The sequence below is a fragment of the Syzygium oleosum genome, unplaced genomic scaffold, assembly GCF_021117445.2.
Source record: "Syzygium oleosum isolate NSW1041296 unplaced genomic scaffold, Sole_v2.1 Sole_v2.15, whole genome shotgun sequence".
Classification (NCBI taxonomy): Eukaryota; Viridiplantae; Streptophyta; class Magnoliopsida; order Myrtales; family Myrtaceae; genus Syzygium; species Syzygium oleosum.
The window spans coordinates 3,167,781-3,185,109 of NW_026607499.1; the positions used below are offsets into that span (position 1 = coordinate 3,167,781).

At 43.3% G+C, this 17,329-nt stretch overlaps 3 protein-coding genes across 3 annotated transcripts; 1 reads left to right on the plus strand and 2 right to left on the minus strand.

The window, feature by feature from the left end:
- The first annotated feature begins 6,669 nt into the window (after positions 1–6,669).
- LOC115678000 (probable xyloglucan endotransglucosylase/hydrolase protein 30) lies at positions 6,670–8,965 on the plus strand. The gene is made up of 4 exons (XM_030601264.2): positions 6,670–6,995; positions 7,206–7,306; positions 7,605–7,813; positions 8,323–8,965. The coding sequence occupies exons 1-4, from the start codon at positions 6,671–6,673 to the stop codon at positions 8,840–8,842; spliced, it is 1,155 nt and encodes a 384-aa protein (XP_030457124.2). The 5' UTR covers position 6,670; the 3' UTR covers positions 8,843–8,965.
- A 487-nt stretch (positions 8,966–9,452) lies between these two features.
- Positions 9,453–14,278, minus strand: LOC115677993 (cellulose synthase-like protein D3). The gene is made up of 4 exons (XM_056318539.1): positions 14,080–14,278; positions 12,852–13,653; positions 11,465–12,272; positions 9,453–11,388 (listed from the first exon to the last, which is right to left on the minus strand). The coding sequence occupies exons 2-4, from the start codon at positions 13,634–13,636 to the stop codon at positions 9,631–9,633; spliced, it is 3,351 nt and encodes a 1,116-aa protein (XP_056174514.1). The 5' UTR covers positions 13,637–13,653; positions 14,080–14,278; the 3' UTR covers positions 9,453–9,630.
- An 883-nt stretch (positions 14,279–15,161) lies between these two features.
- Positions 15,162–15,746, minus strand: LOC115678229 (dolichyl-diphosphooligosaccharide--protein glycosyltransferase subunit DAD1). The gene is given in 4 exon segments (XM_056318559.1): positions 15,162–15,191; positions 15,193–15,246; positions 15,335–15,378; positions 15,480–15,746. Coding segments are annotated over 4 exon segments (231 nt in total). The 5' UTR covers positions 15,583–15,746.
- Positions 15,747–17,329: the final 1,583 nt, after the last annotated feature.

A 17,329-nucleotide genomic window follows, 5' to 3' on the forward strand; every position in this document is an offset into this window, starting at 1 on the left:
ACTTTTCCTAAGCATGTTTATCTCATTTGCTTGCTCAAGTGGTGTATCATCCGCAACCTCCACTTCTCTAGCTCCAAATGGGTAGTTTGGATCTCCATAATGGGAAAAGTTTTTGTCCATCTTGTCCTCCTCACGAATGTAATTATGGAGAGCACAACACGCAATTACAATAAGTTAAAAGATAAAATAATCAAACTTACATGTACAATGAAATCAAAATAATCAAAAGTTAAAAGATACCTTGATGTGAGATTCCCAAATACTTGGATCGTCGACAATAACGAGTTTTATTCACATTATCCCAGCCAAATCCGGATTGCGAAAGAAGCTTCTTAAAACTACCATCTTGTTTCCTCGGTTTGTTCACCTTGTTCTTCAAGCGAACTAGGGTATATTAGTATCTTTGTTTAATGAATTGATCCGTATATTATTTCACCCAACTTTATTGTAAGTAGAAGATGTTCGATTTCCCTTTTTAACCTCCTCAACCAACAAACTTACAAACATGTTGGTTAAAGGCTCGATCCACTTTGCATTGAATATCTCTTTTTGAGATGCCATGTAACCTTGATAGATTGAGAATCATATGAGTCATGCATTAAATCAATAACATAGTCATGTAAAAATAAGAAGAGAAAAAATCACGCCGCGAGAACATCCAAGCATATCACTAGTCGGATGATGTTCCCACGGTTCGTCGGATCTTTGATCAATAAAGCTTTTCAAGCTTTTCCTCCATCGAAGGACCCATAGGAACACGACTTGCTTACAAATTACTCGAACGACCCGAGCGAGCGGATCGCTAGAAGCAAAATACGCGAGGGGAAGGGACCGGGGAAGAGCGACGGAGACGCCACTCGACACAAGAACTAAGGGAGATTATAAGGTATGGAAGATGACCACGAACAAGATCATTTATTATATGGTGCTTCTTCGGATGTTACACATGCACCCGGGAATCAGTTTTGAATAAAACCTCGGCGATCCATACATACGGCTTCTTGATGATGACAAAACATGCGAGACGACGAGTAGAAGATAAGGTGCAGGGTATCCAGACTCCAAAGAACATTTACAATACATGCAGCTTCTTGACTAGTGATATGCTTGGATGTTCAGCGGGCGTGATGTTATTGTCAACATATAACTCACTGTAAAGATAATTCGGGTACAACAAGCTTGCTCACTGACAACTATTGAAAAGTACACCCAAACAGCAATGCAAATTCAATATGCTTGCCTAGACACTAGAATGTTAATACTCCTAATGGTCTTCTTATGCGCATCTGCACAATATAATGCACCTTGAACAAATACAGTTGTCCACCATGAATAACCACAAGAAAGCGCGCTGCGATAACCACATGTGAGGATTTTACCTTTGCGAATCAACTTGGACAAATAATAGAAAGCTTGGACGGAAGCGTGGAGTTGAATCCGGGCGTAACGAACTTCTACTCAAATTGACTAATCACCAATTAGCTTGTTCAATCTGATAAAAAAAAACAGAATAACCATTTAGTAAATGAAAATCACCACCCCAATGCAAAAAGGATCGCCGTTGTGAAAAGCGACAGAAAATTAACACGAGACAATTACCAATATTTTCTCGTATAAGAACATGAAGTGACTATAACAGTTTTAAATAAGGGTCAAAACCCTGCCAGCTTGTCGATTGCCCAAATTTTCCTGTCGATCAAGAGTATTTTTGTCCAAAAATAATTTTACATAAATTTTAATTAAATTAAACTAAAAAAAATTTTAAAAAAAAAGAAAGAAAAAATAAAAGTGTTAGCCCTCTTGCCAGTGGCCACTCGCCCGTCGCCGGTGGGGCAACGGTGATGGCCGGAGGGGTTGCCAACGCCTCGAAGAGGCGGCAGCCTCGGCCGACTAGAGGTGAGGTTAGCTTGCACGCTCGCCAAAATCGAGAGAGGATGACAACCTCGCCAGCCATTGTTGCCGCCCCACCAGCGATGGGCGGTGGCCACAGGCGGAGTTGTATGTTCCGTTTTTTTATTAACTTTAGTCTTTTTTTTTTCTTTTTTGAGTTTTTTATGGAAAAAAAACATAAAAGGAAAAAAATCAAAAAAAATAAAAGATGAAAATGCCCTTGACCCTGATGAGGTCGAGCCTTTTTTGAGACTGACATAGTCACTTCATACCCTTATTTGAAATAAGGTTCACTTTAGGTCTTTATTTGAAAAAATGAGGGCACTTCAAGTCCTCATTTGAAACAATATCTACTTCATGTTCTTATTTGAGAAAATAAAGACTCGTCGGACCCTTTATTTGAAATTTTCCCTTAAAAAAGCCCATTAAATATAATTTCCATTAAACCTAATAATGTTACGTATATTATCTTTGGTGTAGTGAATTTATAATAAGGAGATTGGAGGAGTTTTGCGAATGTTTAACTTTCACAAACATCAGATATATACTTGTTCAACCTTGTTACTCTAAACGGAGATGATATTAGAGACACCGAAACTAGGCGCGCACCGCCGAAAGGCAAGATTGTAGTAATAGATGGAGATTTCGATTTATGCTCATTATTGAAGACGGATTCGATGATCGACTGCTCGTTTTTGGTTTGAAAAAGTCATATATTTGCTTTTTTGAACAGGTGATCTCTAACTTTTTTCTGATGATTTATCTTGTTATCTGAAATTCGTTTTGCTTTAAAGTTGTTTGGAATTTGTCTTACTTTATGATTTGACTGCTTTGTTTTTCTCTTGTACTTTCATGGAAATGAATGAAATTTTACTTTGACAAAAAAAACCATATCATCTCTTGTATGATATTGCAAGCATTAATTCGAGTGACCTATTAATGTTCCTTCAACTTTGTTACGACTCTTATTTAAGAAACTTACCAATGTCTATTTAGTTATGGGTAAATTACCAACATTTTTAATACTCGGTATTTTTTTTATTTGTGTAAACCATCGACTTGCAAAGGTTACTCGCTCTTAAATCACATAATCAATCTTAATAGAGATAAATACACTGGAAATCTCAAAACTTGTCACGAAAGTGTATTTGAGTACTAAAATTTACAAAATAGTGCAATCAAATCCTAAAACTTGTCAAATTTGTATAATCAAGTCCTTCTGTCAATTCCGTCCAATTTGACTAACAAAAAAATGCCGACGTAGTTTTTTTTTTTAATATCTCTTTCTCCTATGTGGCAATGACGTGGCTAAAACATGAAACAAGACGCCAATCGATGTCATTTTGGTCCAAATTTGATTTTTAATATAAATTTATTTAAATTATATTTAAAAAATAAGCTAAATTGAGATACATATATAGAGAGAGAGATATCGGTGAGAAACCAGGTGGCGAGGCCCATGGCCCACCATCGTTGGCACTTCCTAGCGAAGGTGGGGAAATGGTCGGTGGGGTCACCGAGCCTCGATTAGGGGTTGGTGACCCACACTAGCCCTCAGCTAGACCTAGGATAGAGGTGAGGGCTGTGACCCTTGCCCAGATCTGACTAAGGGCCCGCAGACGTTCACCTACGGTTGGCAAGGGCTTGAGTCATCGCCTCCAGGTTTTTTTATATGTTTTTTTTTTAATTTAGTTAACTCTTAATATAATTTGAACAAAATTTGTATTAAAAATCAGAAATTAACCAAAACGACGTCGTTTTAGTCGCATATGATAGAGAAAATAATTTTTAAAAAAGCCACATGAGCATTTTCAGTTAGCTGACAAGTTTTAAGATTGGATTGCACTTTTTACAAATTTTTGGACTCAATTGTATTTTCGCGATAAGTTTTAGGACTTTCAATATACTTATGATCCCACATCAATTTGATCGAGTTATCAAATCTCTCCAATTATAACCTAATGATATTGTTACCAGCTCTTATTTGAATTACCCATAATATTTATTCGATTTTTTTTTATTCCTCATAGGTTTTCTAATAATTTATTGATCTTATTACCTCACATTCATTAATGTTCCTATTTTTTTTCCTTTTTTACATGGAGAAAGGTATTGGAATGAAATTTGTTTTCCTAATCAAGTAAATTGAAGCGTGTCTGAATTGACTTTTACTTTTCACTCAACGAAACTTCCGAGTTTCACGCAATTTTTTTTATTCTTCTTTATTTCGAGACACCTGAAACTTCCACGTCTCGTAAACACCAACACATAGACCACCATAAAACTTTTTTTCTAAAAATAATTTCCTGAAAATTCAATATCAATTTAAGTTTGCGCGGAAAAGCGAAAAAAACGAACTCTTTCCCCATCTGTTAATGCCCAAAAAAAAAAAACCCCCCTGAATATTCAGCAACCGTGAATTTACTTCAATGCCCTCGCATTCCCCTCGCAATTACAAGACTTGTTGCAACAGGCCTCTACTAACCCCTCTCTCTCTCTCTCTCTCTCTCTCTCTAGAGTCTAGTAGCCTCTCTCTCCTCCTCCTTTGATTCTAAAATTATTTATTGTTCTCTTTCGTACGCAAGCGCCTACCTACCGCCACCTGTCTCTTACCAAATTCTTGATTTTAATTCCAGACCAAACTCATCATCATTCACGAGAAGTTCATTTCATACACCCTTTAATTTCGATTTCATCATCATTATTATAATTGCTACTATTATGATTATGGTTGTTTGATCTTGGTCAACCTAGAGAGAGAAAGGGAGGGGTCATGTGGCACATCCTCTGTCTCTCTCTCTCTCTCTCTCTCTAACCATGGTCGCACAGTCGAAGCCATGGTTCGGCTTGGTTCCTCACACGATTCCTCGAATGATTAGAAAACCCCTAAATATCCTCTTCCGAACGCTAATGAATGATGATGCTTTAAAATACGGACCATTATTTGGTGTCTTTGACCCACCTTCTCCACTGGCCAATACCCATCACTGAATCTACTCGATATCTTCTTGCTCCAAGATCCAGAGGACATTATTGACCGAGCAACGCAAAAGCTCGAATTTTTCCAAGACGACCGAGTCCCGAATCTTGATCGCCATACGTTTTATCGACGGCGACGTCATTTTTCATGCAAGCAATGCTAAGCAAAAAAGTATACGTGCATGACATTCACACCGATTCGCGCTCTTCGGTGTGGAAAATACTTCGGCTCGATGGAGGATTCCACGGTTCTTTTCCTTCAAATCTATTTTTGTTTTTGCTTTTGCTTTTGTTTTTTCCTTCCTTTCTTGGGATTGGCAAGTGTCCAAATTCTGACCAACAGAAAAGGGCAGCCATGTCTGAGTAAGCTTAGAGAGATAAAAAAGGAAATTGAGCTGTAACCATTCTTACCTGTCAAAAATGAGTTTTGGGTATTCATTCGAGCTGATCCTCTGTTTTCTTTTCCCCCTCTTTCGGGTCAAAACATGGATAAGAACCGAAGAGAACTGTGACTCATCAGTTCCTATCTCAAGTCAAGAAACGATTCCGATTACATACGGTGGGAACGAAATGGACAGGGGAAGGGCGATGATCAAACAGGGAAATTTAATTAAAAGGGTGAATGGTTCATGCTCGCGTGAGGACAAGTTGCGGTCCATTAAACAATCCCGGCCTATGTCCTCTCGTGAACGATGATGAAACTAGTTCTTTAATCGCATGCGGATTAAACAAAGGGATCGAAGAAGCTGGTGCAACCGAACTGGTACAGCAAGCTTCTGCAGAAGTCGCCATCCTTTGCGGATACCAAGAATCCATTAAAGAAACCGAGGCATGATTGAGTTGAGGGTATGTCGCCTTGGTAAAATGCCAGTTGCTATTCCCCACATGACATATCACGGTCGCTGTTCACGTTCATGGCAGAAACCTTGGCGCGAAACCCGTCTTTCTTTAGTCGTCTCACCTTCCCTTCCGTGTATATGTCCCTCCACAGTTGTCAACGCAGCAGCAGGAAACCCTAGCTCAGCTCATCAGCCATGCTGGTTTGGCGGCTGTGCATGACATGGCAAGCTCCAATCCCCTTTCTTTGCTGGTAATTATATAGTATTTCCAACTTGGCATCTTCTGTAGATACGAACCAAACCCATCATGCAGGATTGAAAAAAAAAGGAAGCGGAAAGAGGAAAAACAGAGCTTAGGACTAAAAATAAATACCGTATCGGATAAGTTTTCACGCACCGAAACGGGTTTTCATCTACGCGCGCAATGCTCGTTTTTGTCAATCTCATGTTAATTCATACTTTCCGAGTTCGTCCGTAATTAAAAAAGTAAAGTACCGGAAAAAACGATCAACCCGGACTTCATCCGCGCGTGGTATCTTCTCATTTATGTCGCCGAATCCGATCATTCCTTATGTCAATTCCAGATCGATATCATTTCCGATTCTCAAATATTAAGGACTTTTATGTGATTCCTGAGCAAAATTTAGTCTCCTGATGCGAATGCGAACTGAACGCGACTAAAGTCATCGTCGCTCATAATAATAATAATATTAATTCGAGAGCAGGTACCTTTCGCATCATAGAGTATTGGACTTGATTAATTAGTCGGTGACTAGTGGTATAAAACTCGTGATTAGTGCTAACTACAGAAGGGCATTTTCGTCACAACGACGTTCAATTCAAACCCTACCTGCTATTTACCAAAGAAATGTCAATTCAATTCCGCGACCCTTTTGAATTGGGAAAATTCCAGCTGTACGTGCTGGCATGGCAATGTGTGTTTAATATATAAAACCAGCCAAATGCTTCAATGGAAAGCAAGGGCAGCGGACGGAGGAGAGAGAGAGAGAAAGAAAGCCAAAGAAGACAAAGCCATGGATCGTCATCGTCGTCATCCTCCTTCCCGTCGTCGTTTCTCTCTCTACACACCACCTTCTTCTCTTGCTCTCTCCCCCCTCCTCTTCATCTCCATCTCCTTCTTCTGCTTCGTCGTCTCGACGTCGAACGCCGCCTTCGACGTCGCCCCCATCTCCTTCGACGAGGGCTACCGGCCACTCTTCGGGGACGGCAACGTCGTCCGCTCCGCCGCCGGCGACGGCGTCCGCATCCTCCTCGACCGCTTCACCGGTTCGTATCCCTCCTCCGCCTCCGCCTCTGCATGTGCGTGTGCGTGTGGAGTTGCGAAACGCGCATGCGACGTGTGCGCATCGGCATACGGGTTAAACTATTTGCATGATCATGCGATGATCTCGTTGACTTTGCCTAATAATAATCAATCCCATCGTCTTCTTACTCGTTTTCTCTCATGGCGTTCTTATTTCTTCTTGATGTTTTCAGGGTCCGGGTTCATCTCTTCCGATATGTATCGACATGGATTCTTCAGCGCGAAGATCAAGCTGCCGTCGGACTACACCGCCGGCGTCGTCGTCGCCTTTTATGTGAGTTTTGCTCGATTACGTTCAATCTTCAATCATCTATTTTTCGGGGATGAGTCCGGAATCGGAGGGGACGGAGGAACGAAGATTCAGAGACGCGTTCGAAACGGAAACAAAACTCTCTCTTCTTTGAATTATCTCCGCCATTAACGAGGCATTAATAAAGAAATTAATCAGGCTAAGATATCATACCGGGGTGTTCTCACCGGGGTGTTCTCGTAATCTGCTACACCTTCTTGATTAAGACGTGCGATGGTTTTGCGTGTTGACTGATTATGCGTGCGCGTGCGGCTGGGTGCAGACATCGAACGGCGACGTGTTCGAGAAGACCCACGACGAGCTGGACATAGAGTTTCTGGGCAACGTAAGAGGCAAGCCGTGGAGGTTTCAGACCAACGTCTACGGGAACGGAAGCACGCACCGTGGGAGGGAAGAGAGATACACGCTCTGGTTCGATCCCACCAAGGAATACCATCGCTACAGCATCCTTTGGACCACCAACAAGATCATGTGAGTCTCTCAACTACGTCCCATTTGAAAGAAACGAGGAATTCTTTTCTTTCTTGGCGGCTCAAATCGGGCCAACAGCGAAGCTGTTCTAACGTTTGAGGTTCTGTCCGAAAATGGGGAAAGCTCTGTATTTTCAAGAACCATCATGGCTCAAGTTTTCATGGCAGTGAAAAGATCGAATTTTGACAATTAAGGAGAGTTGGGCCAAGAGTAGTAATTAATCTCATACCTTCGGCTACTTTAGAGAAAGACCCTCACGTAGTTTTCCCATAAATTCCATTGACAGAGCTTGCTACCTAACTTTTCTGCACCATGCCTAAATTTTTCCACAATCAGATATTCCCTAGCTTGCAAACCAACTACACGTTTAGAAAATTTTCATGCTTGTGTATGTTCACCGTCCTAGCTTTCGTGCCGAAGATAACACATGATCTTCCCTTATCATGTAATTATCTCGGCTAATCGTTCTTGATAAACAATTTGGTGTGACTTTTCTCATTTTTTTACAGATTTTATGTGGATGAAGTGCCTGTTAGAGAGATAGTGAAAAGTGAGGCAATGGGTAGTGATTTCCCATTGAAGCCCATGTCCCTCTATGCCACCATTTGGGACGCCTCCGACTGGGCGACCTCCGGTGGCCGATACAAAGTCAACTACAAGTACGCGCCGTTCGTGTCCGAGTTCAAGGACCTTGTCCTTGAGGGCTGCCTGGCCGACCCGATCCGGCAATTCCCGGATGAGGGCTACCGCGAGAAGGACGCCCAGCTCGAGGCCAGGAGCTTCGCCACCATCACGCCGGCCCAGCGCTGCTCCATGCGCCGGTTCCGCGAGCGATACATGTACTACTCCTACTGTTACGACACGCTGCGGTACCCTGTCCCGCTGCCGGAGTGCGTGATCGTCCCATCAGAGAAGGCGCGGTTCAAGGACACAGGGAGGCTCAAGTTTGGCGGCAGCCACAAGCGCCGGCCGAGGCAGAGGGAGCGGATCCCGGTCAGGTCGGTCTCGGATAATCAGGCGTCTGTCTGATGGGTCATAGAATCATATATGTAAATTGGCTTCCCTTTCTTTTTGAGAATTTTGTGGAATAATTGAGGGGATGATATAGTTTGGAGATCCGTGAATATATTCTTTCCATTCTTTGTGTGGATATGTGTAAGGTAGCCTTGATTAAACAATCTCTACAGATTTTGATTTGCCTCTAGTTGCGAAGGGAATATATTCCAGCTGAGTAATGCAAGTTTAGGTTGCTGAGTGATGTTAGGTCCCACTACGGCTGTTCTTTAGCTAATTTGTGCATCATTACCTTCTTTGTGAGGTTACCTGTTCTTTCTTTTTTAGGAAAATTATTAATTGCACTCGGATCACGTATCCCGAATTTGTTATGCGAGACCCATAAGATCCAATCTATATTTTCCTTGCGGTGTTCGATCCTAACAATTCGGTTTGGTATCTCTCGTAGACTTCGATGACAGCAGAAAGAGTGTCGGGGCGACAGTTAAGGCGTCTGCAGGGAGACATGTAATAGATTTTACTGGTGATGTTGGTTCTGTGCTTTTTCTCCCCTAAGGAAGTTTCCCTATATTTTTCAATCAAGCAAAGTGCAACAGATTGCAACATGAAAGCGTGCAAATGGAAATGGTTGCTAATACGAATGCTGGAAACCTTTCTAAAGAACGACTTAAGGTTCGAACTCAACAAGAATAACTACACCAAGCAACGTGCATGTACCATCGTCAACCTAGGGACATTGAAAGTTGTCCCACAAGCAGAAATAAAGTCTGATGAGGCCAAATCATCCAAGATGACTTAAACTACTACCACAGCTGGAAGGGGCCTCCAATTTGATTGCTACCTGCTGGAGGTTTGATCGACACCCAAAGGAGAGAAATGGTAATGGCTATGAGGCCTGACCAAACGTACACGATCGTCGGCGTCCTCCCTCTCTTTCCCATGAGCCCCTTGGCGAAAGGATAGAGATGAGCGAGGACCCAGAAGCTGAAGAACACACCTCCCATCAGTCGGCTCCACTGAGGTATAATGCTGTATATCGTCCGACAGACCCCCACCGCGATCGCGATCAAGTTGGTCAGCATGATGGTGATCGGAAGTATCATCAGCGACGTCCATTTGAATAAGTAGAGCTCCGCGTACTCGTCGTCGTTCTCATCACCGGCTGATTTCGATGTCAGGGTGAAGGAGATCTCAATCCCTGCTATCACCTTCAACAATCCTTGTATTACGGCAGCAAGGTGAGCACTCGTCCCTCCGATCAGCCAGAATTGCTCGTTTCTCCACCATTCTTCCAATTCGATCCCGGACCATTTGATCTCGAGCATTGCCAGGATGCATAGGGTTAAAGTGATTGCTAGGAGATAAGTCAGAAAAGTAACATTAAGGGACTGAACAATGAACTGACCAGAGAAGAGGGATAATGCTGGAAGAAAGCAATAGACAACTAGGAAAATGGAAGTGAATGGGTAGAGTCCAACGTTCAAATAAGCAATCCTTTGCAAAAACTTCATCCTTCTGCTGGCTAGAAGCGCATTGTTACGAGAGAAGAATATTTCCACAGAACCGGTGGCCCATCGAAGAACCTGGTGGAGCCGATCAGTGAGATTAATAGGCGCGGTCCCACGGAAAGCATCCCTCTTGGTAACACAATAAACAGATCTCCATCCTCGGTTATGCATTCTATATCCCGTGACCACATCTTCCGTGACAGACCCGTATATCCAACCAGTTCGTTGCCCCCATTCAGTTTTATCTTCATACCAGCATGAGATGACACTGATTGCCTCAGCAACAGTCGGTGCATCGAGAAGCTGCCGAGGAATAGCAAGAGCACCAGGCGGCCGCCCGTTTTTCACAGATGGGTCATCAGCGAGCGGACGACCTTGAAATTCAGCTATGCGAATAGATTCAACAAAGAGGACTGAATTTCCGAACTTACTAGGGAGAAGATTCACTTCTTCTTGGCCAGAATCTCCCATACCAAGAAAGTGATTTTCGACAAGGGAAATTTCAGGAGTAGAAGCAACAGCAGCAGATGATTGATGTCGCTTGAAGATCTGTCTAAAGCAGCCACCACGTTCTTTGACTCGAGGTGGGTCAAAGCCATATAGAGCAGTCCGACGAAAGAGGCATCCGGTTCCAACATAAACCGGGCCTTGTAAACCATCAAGAGCACGCATGTTGACATCAAAAAAGACGGTGTTGTGATTGGCATAGCGATCGGATGGGTCTATTCCTTCAAACCTCTGTGGGAACTGGACATAACAGATGCGATCTCCGCCTCGGTCCATCATAAAACACATGCCTTCTCTCATTGCTTGGGAATTGTATACATAATGGTCGCAGTCAAGGTTTAGGATGAAGGGGCCATTAGACATAATGGCCGAGGCTCGAACAAGTGCATTCATAGCACCGGCTTTCTTGTTGTGATCATAACCAGGACGCTTTTCACGAGATATATACACCAGCATGGGAAGACGAATGTCCACTTCAGTTAGATCAACAGGTGATGTTGATTCAGTACCTCTCAATGGTTCATCACTTGGAGGTTTCAGCATTACCTGCAATTCATACAGTTAAGATTGTGAACAAATCAATCTTAAGCACTCGGAATCCTTTTATTAGTCAAAGTCATACCTGTATGATGCTTGCATGATCACCCCGCGAGTGTTCAGCTGCAGGAACAGTCCAGGTGCCCGGCCAGTGGGTTCCATCAGCCATCCAAGTAGCTTTAGGAATCTTCAAAATCTCCACTCCTTCACCAGATTCATTTTTTTTCTGCAGCTTCGCAGCTTTTAGCTCCTCGCAAGCATTGTAAGCATCCGAACGTCGTCGTATCGAATTGGAAAGGCCATTGATCCGAACCTTAAATTCATCATACTCACGCTTAACCCGCCTACGGTCCCTAACAAAATCCTGTCGGACCTTGTTTTTGTAGGGATCTCTCTTTAGGCTGAAGTAAGATTCTGGATTCCTGGGTTCAATTTCATGCTTACGGCAAAATGGGACCCACAAATTGGCAAAACTTGCAGCCTCTGCCATTGCCTCAAAGGTTAAGAGTGCACCTCCATCATCAGACACGTAACATGCGAGCTTCTCGACAGGATAGTCAGCTGCTAATATAGACAGAATGGTGTTTGCAGTGACAAGAGGTGGTTCCTTCTCCGGATCAGCGGTGGAGACAAAGATATCGATGCCCGGGAGATCAGATTTTCCAGTAGGGTTGGTAGGAGTAGGAGTTTCAAACTTCATTTTCAGAGCATCAAGGTCGGTAGCGCGATTAATAGGACAGAGTTTTGGAAGTTGGTCAAGTAGCCATGAGACTCCAAACCATATCTCGCAAACCACAGACATTCCCCACAGCCACATCGCATCTTCATTAGGATGCTTAATCCGCCATGCCAAAAGTAGCGCCAGAGCAATAATTCGGACGAAAATTAAGAGCCTGAAAGAAGAAATGTTACAATATGCTGATGAGAATGTTCACCAACTCGGCCGCAATAAAGAATGCCCTAAAGCATAGATTAAGGTCTTCTAAACTGAAGAAAATATGGTCCATTTGAGCGATACGGCATGTCAACCATGGTGAAAACCAGTCAGAAATATACTTATCACAGTAATCATGCAAGAAAATTAATCCAAATTTATGCAACTAACAACTTCAGTAGCAGCAACACGCTAGACTAAGAATCACACTGCCAGAAAGATAATCTTAACAGAAAATCACAGAGATAATATTGAAGATAAATAGGTTCATCATGCAAATTATGCAATCGAGAAAGCATCTCATTGATTCACCAGTATGTGCTACAATGGATTTTGTCATGACCATCTATTTTGGAACATCACATAGTGAAAAATTTCAGTTCATGATTCAAAAGAGAAGCAAACTTGAGCAGCACACTGCGATTATGCAATGTTTAACTCCAAGGAAAACTGTATTGGTATCAGCCAAAGAAGCATACTATACTTATCAAGCACAGAGGCACAAAAGAGAGCTTCAAAGTTGTTCAATAGAATGTACCTGTAGGGACTAAGGATTTTAGTCGAGACATTTAGTTTGCGAGTAAGGGGCCTCCACTTTTTGTCATAAAGCACTTGAGGGTCACCGAATCCGTCGCAATCTCCATCGATGTCCTCTTTAGGCCACATCGCGTTACCATAGCCATAGCTCCCCTTCGTTTCAAAGAGCCAATTTTTATGATCAAAATCATCCATTTCCGACCTCTTCATCGACATCCTTGATTTAATCAGGGACATCCTTCGCTCGGTCCTCGACATTCCACCGGAAGACACCCGCCGCCCATCATTCATCTCGGCCTCGGCTATGTCCAGCCCCTTGTAAGGCTCCTTACATCCCAAACAAACCTCATCTCCCCCTCTCACCGCGTCCCTGAAACAGTCCCTGCATATCTTGAAATCGCAGTCGCACGGGACAATGTCCTCTCCTCGCTCGTCCCTCATGATCTTCGCGTCGCACCCGGGTACCGCGCAGGTTGATCCATTCGCACCCGCCATCTGAGGATGGTTCGACACGGAGTCGGTCATCTTCTCCTTCAAAAAGGAGCGCGTGGCGCGGTTGTACCCTCCCGTGAAGAGCGAGTTCGACGCGTACAGGTCTTCGACTTTCTCGGCATTTGAAGTCTCGATCGACATGTACATCGGATGGTACTCCGGCGTGGGGGGTATGTGGACCGTGTAGCTAGCGAACTCGGCGCTGCTGACTACGCTGTCGGCGTCGTCTCTGGAGTTATTGACTTGCCGGATTCCGGGCGTGCTCATTCTTCTCAGGTGAACTCCGGTATCCATCTCTGTCCTATGAGAGCCTGGAATTCATCAGGAAATTGTTAAAAGAGCCCCGGGACATGCGACCATAATCTCATAGTAATTTGATTTAGTAAGTGACCCCTTGTGAGCAGAGCATCTTGTGCAGAGAACAATATCACTGAGTTATCAGAGACTAAATTACAAAAAACCTCAGCCTTAACCAGTTCAAAGTGACAGCATCGCATCGAGCCGTGGCTTCGAATCCGAACCATTCCTAAAGCTTCTCACATTTTCATAATCTCACTGAATTACGACAAGAATTGCTAAAACAGTAGGAATTACGAAGCGACGCGCCGTCAACGAACGAGCCGCGCACACCGAATCGCGCTCGCGCGCACCGTCCGACTCTAAGCAGTTAAGCACGAGAACCTCGGTCCACACGCCCAAATGAAAAGGCGGAACGAGCGCATGAAGAAAAAGCTTACCCCCTCAGCTCGAAGCGACACCGCCGGAGTGAAGCGGCAGCCGGGGAAACTCGGAGGGCCGACGACCCCGGGACGGAGCTACGCGGGGCTCGAGCTCGGCAACATCGAGAGCAGGAGAGAAACAAGAAGAAGGTGAAGAAGCTGCGGCGAGCGGAGAGAGGAACTGGGGGGTCGTTTTAACAGCGAGCGAAGAAGAGAGGATGGATGTCGAACGTTGGAGGAGTTTCTTTTTTTGAATTTCGAAATTTGAAGGGCGGCGAGAGGGAGAGAGAGAGACGATGATTAAAAAAAAAGAGACACTATTATTCACTTTTATTTCGTGTAGGAATTTAATGTTTTTATTGCAACTTTCGGCCTTATTCAATGTTAGCTTTTGGGGACTTTTTCATGCGCCTCTTTTTATGTGTCTTTGGCGTTTTTCGTTCGTTTTGAGAAGAAAAAGAGGAAAAAGAACCGTTGCGTTGACGATCGGATCCGTTCCACTGGAGACGCATCGGATGGTACTTTGCTTTAATTTGACTTCTAGGACGCCGAGCAAAGCTTTGCTTTCACCAGATGTAAGATAACGCTATGTAATAATCTTAGTAGTTCCGTTAATCACGTGATGCATGGTGATTCGGAAGTGCGCCGTCTTTTATCTCCCACCATTGATGACGAGAAAACTCGAGACGTGTGTTGGAAACGGGGACACCGAGCCATGGTCCAGTGTTTTGGAGGAAGGGCCGGTGATCGGGGGTGAACTCGTGGCCCCTTTCGGCTTTTGCTGTAATTTTTCGGTGCACTTCGATACTCTGCAAATTACTTCATCTTTCAGGTCTTGACACTCTGAGAAATATGAGATTCCTTCAACAAATTCTATGATCCTAATTCTTTATCGATAGAGCTTGAACATGTACTAAAAGATGGAACAAGTGAAGTTGGAAAGCATAAGACATCATCCATTTTCTGCTTCCAAGTCGTTCGACAAGAATATGCCGGTATCACCACTTGTAAGTTGCAATCCGATGAACGAAGAAAGGATCAGCAACGGAGAGACATTCGGCTATCAGTAGAAATCTTCCTGCAAAGCCCGTGGCTGTAATTCAGCCAAGGAAGTTCATGATCACCAAGTGGAAGCACCAATCTGCAGAGAACAGAATCTGCAAAAGCACGCTCGGGCGGTAGATCCTGCAGAACCGGGAAAAACGAAAGAACAAAGTACAAGCAACAATTACGACGCCGTAATTCCTCCGTTTCTCGCAATGGTCAGGCTTACCTTGAACTCCTTATTCTCCTTGTTCACTTGGATACGGAGACAAACTACCAACAATGAAATCAATTAGAGTTAGACGCATTTCTAATTAACGCAGAAAAATTCCAGTGGACATCAAATATATATTCACAAGCCTGCCCCTACTCACCTGCAAGGACCGCCGTCCTGAAACAAGAAAGCACCCCGGACAGGAACGAGTTGAAAGGGAATGATCCAACCATGGCCATATAGACTACCTGTTTATATAACATCAAAGTAAGTCGGTAAGGGGATTTGAGCCGCGCGAGACTTGGAGTGGGGAGTGTTCTACAAGCGAAACGGGAAATGAACAGATACTCCGTAAATGGAAAGTCTAAGAACTAACCGCGACAATCTCCCTAAATCTAACTCGTTCCATCAACTCACTTCTCGAAACCAACAAGACCAGCTGGCGGAAATCTGAAATGTAAGATTCGTAGTATCCAAAGAATCTAAACGGCAATCCCATGTTCTCACTCGGTGTAATTGTCCTGGCTACGGTCAATTGAACTGCATCCTCGTTCCTCTTTTCCGTGCTTGTTATGTGAACTGAATTGCAACTTATTCACAATGCAATAATTTAATGGTTGTCCCAGAAAAATCTTTGTTCCTTTCCTGTAAAAGCTTGTGGCATTAAAGATGAATCACTATCCCAGGAAAAAGTTAATCTGATGATCCCTAATTGAGTGATCATTGTAGTCGGATTCTGCTGATCTTGGTTAGCTTAATTTCCTTCAATTCATTCCTGTCAACTTGACCCTAACAAGAGGCCCTCATCTACCACACAGGATCAGTGTAAAAAGTTCAAGGAGCGCATTAGATACATCAACACAAACAGTTGGCTTCCATTTAGAGAAGACAGGATAACTCGGCATGTGCGTGCCCAAAATCCATGGCTATCGAAGTTGTTTGCACGCTCGTATCGAAAAGTCCAGTCTCGACATTCTTTCGGAACCAATACCAACAACCCTTTCCTCGGCATACAGTCGAGTGAACCATGGACTAACTTTGCAATTTTGACAGCAAAAGGCGCTTCCGGCGAAATTCTCGAGTGGTCTGTACACGTCCATCCTAATTTGTAGTTCTATGTTAGTCTTGATGGACCGAAGCTCATTGTACCCTGATTAACAAGCATTGACACAACAACACTACATCAAAAAGGGTAAAAAGGAAACAACAAGAACAACATCCACATCAGCTTCATTCGTCTCTATCACTTTCCTTGCAGGGATCTAGGCGTGTAACTCCATTACTTTTTCCAGAAACAAAACAAAGCAGAATCAAACGTGGTTCCTCCAATTACATATTCCAGTCACCAAAATCCGAAAACCGACGTTCATGAAGATGTATAGCATGAGTTGAATTGATTGCGTCTTCCTTCTTCTTCTTCTTCATTCACCGCGATTTCTTTTCGCGGCGAAGAAGTTGTAACTGTTAAGTCGTTCGTTGGACTTGTTGCTTCCAAGTCGTATATGCATTACATATAGTCGAGAGAGCAAAACGCGAAAGCACGCTCGTCGTTTAAGGCCGCTCGAGACCTTGAGATTCTTATGTTTTTTCGTGTTCTCATTTACCATTCGAGATATCTAGTAATAAATTATCTCGTCGTCCTTAAGAAGACGGAAAGCAAACGGTCTTTGACCCGACAAAAATATGTCAATTCATTATATGCTTTTTTCTTTTCCTGTTTTCTGTTTCCTTTTTTGTTTAACTTGCTCCTTCGTTTTCTTCCCTGGTTTGGCAACGGTGAGGACAATGGCAATGGATGGTGGTGTCGGCGAAGGCGGCACTGAAGATGAAGGAGGAAGGGAAAAAGAAAAAGGAAAAAAAAAATCTTGACGGAGGATAAATGTATGGCACGAGTGTAAGTTTGGGAAAATTTGGTGTCATAAAAAATAAATTTGGGGCAAATGCATGACATGAATACAAGTCCGGGATTTCTTGTGTCACACAAAAAGTTTGGAATAAATGTGTCACACA

Excerpts from the sequence above, each read along its gene's own strand:
- LOC115677993 (XM_056318539.1), bottom strand. The coding sequence starts at position 13,636 with ATGGATACCGGAGTTCACCTGAGAAGAATGAGCACGCCCGGAATCCGG. Across the intron at positions 12,273-12,851 it reads AAAATCCTTAGTCCCTACAG|GCTCTTAATTTTCGTCCGAA; the intron begins GTACATTCTATT and ends TTCTTCTTTCAG. Across the intron at positions 11,389-11,464 it reads ATCATGCAAGCATCATACAG|GTAATGCTGAAACCTCCAAG; the intron begins GTATGACTTTGA and ends TATGAATTGCAG.
- LOC115678000 (XM_030601264.2), top strand. The coding sequence starts at position 6,671 with ATGCTTCAATGGAAAGCAAGGGCAGCGGACGGAGGAGAGAGAGAGAGA. Across the intron at positions 6,996-7,205 it reads CCTCCTCGACCGCTTCACCG|GGTCCGGGTTCATCTCTTCC; the intron begins GTTCGTATCCCT and ends TGATGTTTTCAG. Across the intron at positions 7,814-8,322 it reads TGGACCACCAACAAGATCAT|ATTTTATGTGGATGAAGTGC; the intron begins GTGAGTCTCTCA and ends ATTTTTTTACAG.